Genomic DNA, 8436 nt, shown 5'->3' with positions numbered 1-8436 from the left:
TTTTTTTTTTTTTTTTTTTGAGATGGGTCTTCCTGTGCTGCCCAGGCTAATCTCCACCTCCTGGCCTCAAGCAGTCTTTTCATCTCAGCCTCCTGAGTAGCTGGGATTACAGATGTGCACCACTGTATCCAGCCTAGCAATATTTTTACTCTATTATTTTATTTTATTATTATTTTTTTGAGTCAGGATCTTGCTCTGTTGCACAGGCTGGAGTATACAGTGGTGCAGTAACGCGTCACTGCCATCTTGACCTCCCAGGCTCAGTCGATCCTCCCACTTCAGCCTCTCTAGTAGCTGGGACTACAGGCACATGCCACCACTCCTGGCTGTTTTTTTGGTATTTTTTTATGTGACAGGATTTTGCCACGTTGCCCAGGCTGGTCTGGAACTCCTGGACTCAGGCGATCCGCCCACCTCGGCCTCCAAAAGTGCTGAGATTGCAGGTGTGAACCACCACGCCCAGCCTGGACAGTATTTTAACTCACACTCTCGCTTTCTCATTCTAACATTTCGAAGTATCAACTATGATTTCATCAAGCTTTACATTCTGTGGTTTGTATTGTAGAGGCCCCATGTATAGACAGGATGTTTTCTAAACTAAATTCCCACAGAAATTGTGACATTAAGCCACCATTCCCCACCAGCACTCACATGCCACACTGTATTAAGGAATAGCAGGGGATTTTGTTAATTATGGAGCTGACCATGTGGGCTGGTTTATGGTTAGGGCATATAGCGAGACAGGGAAGCATATTTCTCTGTTCTGTGAAATGACTTACTGTGTTGGAAGTACCTGAGACCACTCCCGAGTTTGAAGTGATGTCTACCAAGGGAAATCATTAGAGACTCAGTGCCCAAAGTTTTTGTTGGGACAAGAAATGTAGGTACCCTGTGCCTACATTTTCTGCTATAACATGTAGCAAAATTACAGATTCCTAGAAGGAAAGCAGATGTTGAGCATAAACCACATTGTTTATACAGACATTCTTAGCACAGTGAGCCACTCTAATAGGTTGGTGTGTTGGCACCCTTTGCCAAGTACATACCAGCAGTTCAAATTCTCAGACACTAGCCAAGGTCCAGTCATCAAGCAGGCCTTTTTGAGAGCAATTGTAGGTCCCTATATTAACTTTTTCTGCACACATAACTAGTGAGTGATAAGGCTTTTTTAGATAGAACCATGGTATTCCCATATTCTTTATAAAACCTATAGGTTTGGTGCATGCCTGTAATACCAAGTTCAAAAATAGGTGCATCTAAACCAGATCTGTCATCTGTTTTTTTAAATTAAATTCTATTCACACTCAGCCAGCTGGGCATGGTGGCTCATGTAATCCCAGCACTTGGGGAGGCAGAAGAAGAAGGATTGCTTGAGTCCAGGAGTTCGAGACCAGCCTGGGCAACGTGATGAGACGCAAAGGCTAAACTATTAGGTTGTTGTACTCTGGCCCCATAGAGAAAAAGATGACCAACCTGTGTCCCATATGGTAGAACTGGCTTTTCAAATCAGTAGTGAAAAAACAGTTTATTAAAACTGGATATCTAATTGAAATATGAAGTTGGATCTCTATACCAAAATGCCAATGGGTCACAATAGTTAAACATAAGTAGTGAATCTAGAACTATAATAGAGAAAACACAGGATAATTTTTTTGTTGTTCTGTGTGAGGGAGACCTTTCTAGATGTGGCAGAAAACACCAAATTAGAAGGCAGACAATGAAAAAAATACTCAAAATTTGTATCATAAGACAAAAATAGTGAATTCCCTTAATATATAAAGAGTAACTAAAAATAAAGCAGAACAACAAACAGGTTAAAAAACTGGCAAAAGAGGTAAGAACACAGTCTAAAGAACACAAGTATATGAAATGATGGTAAGCACACTTATATCACTTTAGTTTGTATTTTTTAACACCATTTTCCACCAATTGAACCAGGACATTCAAAAGTGTTTTTGGTATTAGAGTGTGTTAAAAAAGGATGTGTCCTATCTGTGGACAGTAATTTTATAATATTTATCAAAATTCAAAATATACCCTGTGAAGGAGCAACTTTATCCTAGCAGTTGATCCTACAGGTATATTTGTACTTAAACAAAACATCTTACATACAAATATATTCATTAGTGCATTGCTTTTAATAGCAAAAGATTTGACCTAAAAGTCTATTGATACAGTACTGGTTTTATGAAATGATACCTATATATACTAGATTTCTGTGTAGTCATCAAAATGAGTATGAAGTAGCTCTTTACACATTAATGTGAAACACTCAATGGAAATGAAATGATTTGTGAGACAGTAAGATATATAGTGTGTGTATATATATGTCTGTCTGTCTATATATAGTGATATAGTATCTCTGAAAGAGACATTCAGGAAAACCGGGTATAGTGTTTGCTTTTGTGGAGCAAGTATGGGAGGGTAGTGTGGAAAAGAAACTTAATATTCATCATACATATTCTTGTATCTTTTGGATTTTTTGTTTGTTTGTTTTTTGAGACAGAATCTCGCTCTTTTGCCCAGGCTGGAGTGCAGTGGCACGATCTCAGCTCACTGTAAGCTCTGCCTGCCGGGTTCACGCCATTCTCCTGCCTCAGCCTCCCGAGTAGCTGGGACTACAGGTGCCCACCACCACGCCTGGCTAATTTTTTTGTATTTTTAGTAGAGACGGATTTCACCATGTTAGCCAGGATGGTCTTGATCTCCTGACCTCATGATCCGCCTGCCTTGGCCTCCCAAAGTGTTGAGATTACAGGCGTGAGCCACCGCTCCCGGCAATCTTTTGGATTTTGTGACATTGTGTATATATTATACATCAATTAGTCCAAAAACTTAATAATTTTTTTTTTTTTAATTTTTGAATGAGACAGGGTCTTGTTTTGTCACCCAGACCGGAATGCAGTGGTACAGTCATAGCTCACTGCAGCTTTGTACCCCTGGGCTAAAGCAATCCTTCCACCTCAGCCTCCCAAAGTGCTGGCATTACAGGTATGAGCGACTGTTCCTGGCTCAAATTTTTTTTTTTTTTTTTTTTTTTTTGAGACTGAGTCTCGCTCTGTTGCCCAGGCTGGAGTGCAGTGGCCAGATCTCAGCTCACTGCAAGCTCTGCCTGCCGGGTTTACGCCATTCTCCTACCTCAGCCTCCGGAGTAGCTGGGACTACAGGCGCCCGCCACCTCGCCCGGCTAGTTTTTTGTAATTTTTTTTAGTAGAGATGGGGTTTCACCGTGTTAGCCAGGATGGTCTCGATCTCCTGACCTTGTGATCCGCCCATCTCGGCCTCCCAAAGTGCTGGGATTACAGGCTTGAGCCACCACGCCTGGCCTCAAATTTTTAACAGTTATGTAGAAAATCCATAAAATAATAAAAGTATGATTCTCTGTTAGCTAATGGTCAGGTGTGTATAGCACCACAATATTGTTCTCACGAGTTCATCATCCCCTATGCTTAAACATATACCAGATCTCTCTGGATAGGAAACAAGGTGTGTACCCATTTGGGAACTTTTCCCATTTATCATAAATGAGGTGTTACACGTAGTGTGTGTGTAAAACCTAAGAAATTCAGCTGGAAATGATTTGGAGAAATTGGTGGTAATGGAACACTTCATGATAAGTAACAATTGAGCGAGTTTGAAGCCATTGTGCCTCATTAATTGCTGCTTACTTTTTTTAGACTTCAAATCTCAACCTGAGCCATCCCCAGTTCTTAGCCAGCTGAGCCAGCGACAACAGCACCAGAGCCAGGCAGTCACTGTTCCTCCTCCTGGTTTGGAGTCCTTTCCTTCCCAGGCAAAACTTCGAGAATCAACACCTGGAGATAGTCCCTCCACTGTGAACAAGCTTTTGCAGCTTCCCAGCATGACCATTGAAAATATCTCTGTGTCTGCCCACCAGCCACAGCCCAAACACATCAAACTTGCTAAGCGGCGGATACCCCCAGCTTCTAAGGTGGGCATTTCATCATGAAGTCACAGGCCTAAAGGTGGTATTATTTTTACATTCAGCTCAAGTAGTGGGATACTAAGTTTTGGAAACTGGGATACAGTGTTTTTCAAGCGCATAGCTTATTGATTGCATAATAAGGGATATGGCCATTTCTGAGTGACCAGACTAGTATTAGAGGGAGTGGGTTTGTGCTGAGAGCCACAGATCCTTATTTCAAGTATAGATTTGAAGATATGGCTCAGAGAACTGTTGTTCTTGAGAGTTTTGCCATATCCCATAGTTGGAGGATGCATGGTTCCTTGACCAGGTGATACTTTCATCATTGGTGAGTCCCCGAAAATAGAGTAGTCAGTTCAGTGTTCACTCCTCACCACCATCACAACTACCCCCCCATTGCTCTTAGATGCAGGTGGTGATATTAATGCCAACTATTCCTGTTTAACTTTTAATTTCTCCTTTTTTTTTTTTTTAATGAGACAGGATCTCCCTGTGTTGTCCAGGCTGGTCTTGAACTCCTGGGTGCAAGTGATCCTCCTACCTTGGCCTCCCAAAGTCCTGGGATTACAGGCGTGAGCCACCACACCCAGCCAACTTTAATTTTTCTTAGCTTGTTTCTTTTCTTTCTCTTTTTAGAAAAGTCTTATTCCTTTTTTCTCCTTGTTTCTCACTCCTCCGTCCTGCCAGTATTGCCTGGGAACCTAAATGCTTGTTTGGCTCTGTTATAGGCCTTTGTGACCTGGAATCTGTGACCTCTGCTCCTGACATGACAGCTTTGCTTTTTCAGATCCCAGCTTCTGCAGTGGAAATGCCTGGTTCAGCAGATGTCACGGGATTAAATGTGCAGTTTGGGGCTCTGGAATTTGGGTCAGAACCTTCTCTCTCTGAATTTGGATCAGCTCCAAGCAGTGAAAATAGTAATCAGATTCCCATCAGCTTGTATTCGAAGTCTTTAAGGTACTGAATTTAGTCCTTCGTTATGAAGCAAAATAGACCCTAAGAGATCACCTGGTGGAAAGAATACATCCTGTGGTAATAGATTGTGCAGCTATCCTCAGTGTTTATCCAGACCTTCCATCATCTCCAGGAGAAACCCCATACCTGTAGCAGACAGTCTCAATGTCTTCATTGCCCTGCCCCTTAGCAACCAATAATCTGTCTCTGGATTTGCCTACCTGGACATTTCATATAACTGGAATCTTGGAATATGTGGCCGTTTATGTCTGGTCTTTCACTTAGTATAAGTTTTCAAGGTACACTCATGTTTAATGTATCGTTTTTATTGCCAAATATTTCATTGTGTTAATACACCACATTTTATTCATTCCTTAGTTGGTAGACATTTGGGTTGTTTGCTGTTTTTGACTATAGTGAATCGTGCTGCTGTAGACATTTGGTTTCAAGTTTTGCATGCTTTCTGTTCTTCGGGAGGTATATCCCAGGAGTAGAATTGCTGGGTCATATGGTAACTTAACCATTTGGGAAACTCCCATACTGTTTCCACTGTGGCTGTAGCATTTTACATTCCTACCAGTAGTCTGTGAGGGATCTAATTTCTCCACATCTTTGCAGCAGTAATTTTCTTCAGTGGAATATTTTATAAATACAAAATCTCAGATTTTAGTTTTTTTGTGTGTGTGTTTTTTTTTTTTTTTTTTTTTTTTGAGATAGAGTCTTGCTCTGTTGTCCAGGCTGGAGTGAAGCGGCATGCTTGACTCGCTGCAACCTCTGCCTCCCAGGCTCAAGTGATCCTCCTGCCTCAGACTCCTGAGTATCTTGGATTACAGGTGTGCACCACCACGCCCAGCTAATTTTTTAATATGTTTTGTAGACACGGGGTTTCGTTGTGTTGCCCCGACCAGCCTCAAACTCTGGAGCTCAATGAATCTGCCTGCCTCAGCCTTCCAAAGTGCTGGGACTACAGACATGAGCCACCGTGCCTGGCTGACTTTGTTGTTATTTTAGTTTTTCCACATTCCAGAGGCAAAACCTGATACTTGTTTAAGTTCCCTTTTTAAAGATGGTCTCAAACACCTGGATTCCTTAAAGAGCCTTCTTAAGTATTCTTTTTTTTTTTTTTTTTTGAGATGGAGTCGCACTCTGTCGCCAGGCTGGAGTGCAGCGGCGCGATCTTGGTTCACTGAACCTCTGCCTCCCGGGTTCAAGTGATTCTTCTGCCTCAGCCTCCAGAGTGGCTGGGATTACAGGTGCCCGCCACCATGCTCTGCTAATTTTTGTATTTTTAGTAGAGATGGGGTTTCAGAATGTTGGTAAGGATGGTCTCAATCTCCTGACCTCAGGATCTGCCCACCTTGGCCTCCCAAAGTGCTGAGATTCTAGGCGTGAGCCACCGTGCCCAGCCTAAGTATTCTTAAAGATGTCCCCCTATCTCTCAGTAAATTAGGTGAGTCTCATTTGGGACAATAAATTGATGAAGTAGTTGCATCTCTTGAAGCTGTTTATTTTTTTCATGAAGCTATTTAAAGTAACAAAATTATGTTGAATATCTTTGACTCTTTTCAGTGAGCCTTTGAATACATCTTTACCAATGACCAGTGCAGTACAGAACTCCACATATACAACTTCTGTCATTACGTCCTGCAGTCTGACCAGCTCATCACTGAGTTCTGCTAGTCCAGTAGCAACTTCTTCCTCTTATGACCAGAGTTCTGTGCATAACAGGATCCCATACCAAAGCCCTGTGAGTTCATCAGAGTCAGCTCCAGGAACCATCATGGTAAGTAGTATTTTAGTTTTTTTCTCATAAGATGTCTGTCTTACTTGGAAATTAATGTTTGGTTAAATTAATGCTTCTTGGATATGATTTTATTTTACAAATTGACCTTTTGAGTAGAATCCTTATAGTTCATTGAGTTTGTTTACAGTGGGCATCTCTGGGACCCATGCTCTTGAGTGTGTGGATAGATCCACAGGTTCATACACTTTGTGGAGAAAATCAAGCATCCATGTAGTATGAGCACTTTGGCTGTAGTACTGGGTACTTCTACCTTGTCTGAAATATCTCTGAATATTTCTTGTACTGCTTTCTCTCTGATTGCCCCATTTGCTTTTAATGTATTTGCTTCTTCATCACGGTTATTTTTGTGTTAAAATTGTGTATTCTCTACCTAGCTTGTTAATAATACTGGACTGTAGATAAAGGAACCAGATCTATTTTTGATAGTTTGAAAGTGTTACCCTTCTAGATTCGTGCTAGCTGCATATCTAATGGTCATTACCAGTTGTATTGCTTTCTGTTAAGTTGAGATGTACCAATATCTCCTGAGAATCTTAGAAGGAAACTTAAAAAAGAACAAGTAAGTATACACATTTCTGCTAGGCCAAATCAGCTGTTTTTATTATTTTCATGTCACACTAGTAATACTTGAAAATCATTCTCTCCCAGGAAATTAAAATAATATGGATAACACTACAGGAATACCTTGCAGATACTGCAGGTTGTTTCAGACCACTGCAGTAAAGAAAGTTGTGCTAATTTTTTGGTTTCCTAGTGCATATAAAAGTTACAATGTGGATATCTTAATTAAAGATACTTTATTGATAAGAAATGCTAAAAATTAATATGTGAGCATTCAATGTGAGCAATTCTGTGGGTTGTTTGTTTTTTGGGGGAGTACAGGGTCTTGCTTTGTCACCCAGGTTAGAGTCCAGTGGCGCAATCACAGCACACCGCAGCCTTGACCTCCCGGACTCAGTCAATCTTCCCACCCTAGTCTCCCAAAGAGCCTGGACTGACTACAGACATGCATTGCCATGTCTGCCTGCCTTTTGTATTTTGTTTAGAGACAGGATATTGCCACATCTTGAACTCCCAGGTTCATGCAATCCTCCTATCTTGGCCTTCTTCCAAAGTGCTGGGATTATAGGGTGAGCCACCACACTGGGCTCTTTGTTCTTTTTATCACTTGACATTATTTTATAAATATGACATGATAGCTTAGGATTTCAGCTCAACAACTCTATATATCCCAGGCTTCTGAGTAAATTTTTTAAACCAACAGTTTTTATTAACAGTGCTGGGACTTGATAATCCTATGAGTAAATCCAAACCCTTGCCCCACAAGAACCCCTCCTACCATATATACACCCTCACACACACAATCGCAGCATCTTACTTGGTGTAGGCAGCTGAGAAAAAGTATAGATATGCTTCCAGTTTAGGAAGAAGCCTTTCTAGAGCCAAAGAAACAACTACACTGTGGTTGTTCCTATATTAAATCTGCCTGCATGCGTCCGATGTCTTAACTGCATTTGAATGAAGGAATCTTGTCATCGCCTTCTTCCTCCTCCTCCTTTTCTTCTTCTTCTTTTTCTTCTTTCTTCTTCTTTCCCCTCTGTCTCTCCCTTTCCTCCCTCTCCCTCCTTTCCCCCCCCCTCCTCCGCCTCTCCCCCTCCTCCTCCCCCTCCTCCCTCCTACCTTTTTCCTTCTCCTTCTCCCCTCCCTCCCTCCCTGCCTTCCTTCCTTCCTT

The 8436-nt window shown here is 41.5% G+C and overlaps 1 protein-coding gene across 1 annotated transcript in view; it reads left to right on the top strand.

The window, feature by feature from the left end:
- The window catches only part of LOC108542189 (ubiquitin-associated protein 2), a 42518-nt gene that overhangs the window by 9351 nt on the left and 24731 nt on the right, over positions 1–8436 (top strand). Inside the window, exons 3-5 of the mRNA XM_017892098.1 lie at positions 3678–3952; positions 4734–4903; positions 6470–6683. Coding sequence (XP_017747587.1) covers positions 3863–3952; positions 4734–4903; positions 6470–6683 — 474 coding nt within the window. The 5' untranslated portion in view covers positions 3678–3862. The remainder of the gene's footprint in view (positions 1–3677; positions 3953–4733; positions 4904–6469; positions 6684–8436) is intronic.

The sequence above is a fragment of the Rhinopithecus bieti genome, unplaced genomic scaffold (assembly GCF_001698545.2).
Source record: "Rhinopithecus bieti isolate Rb0 unplaced genomic scaffold, ASM169854v2 scaffold_22042, whole genome shotgun sequence".
In the NCBI taxonomy this organism is placed as follows: domain Eukaryota; kingdom Metazoa; phylum Chordata; class Mammalia; order Primates; family Cercopithecidae; genus Rhinopithecus; species Rhinopithecus bieti.
The sequence above is the reverse complement of the archived record's forward strand: the minus strand, read 5'-3'. Positions and strand labels throughout refer to the sequence as shown.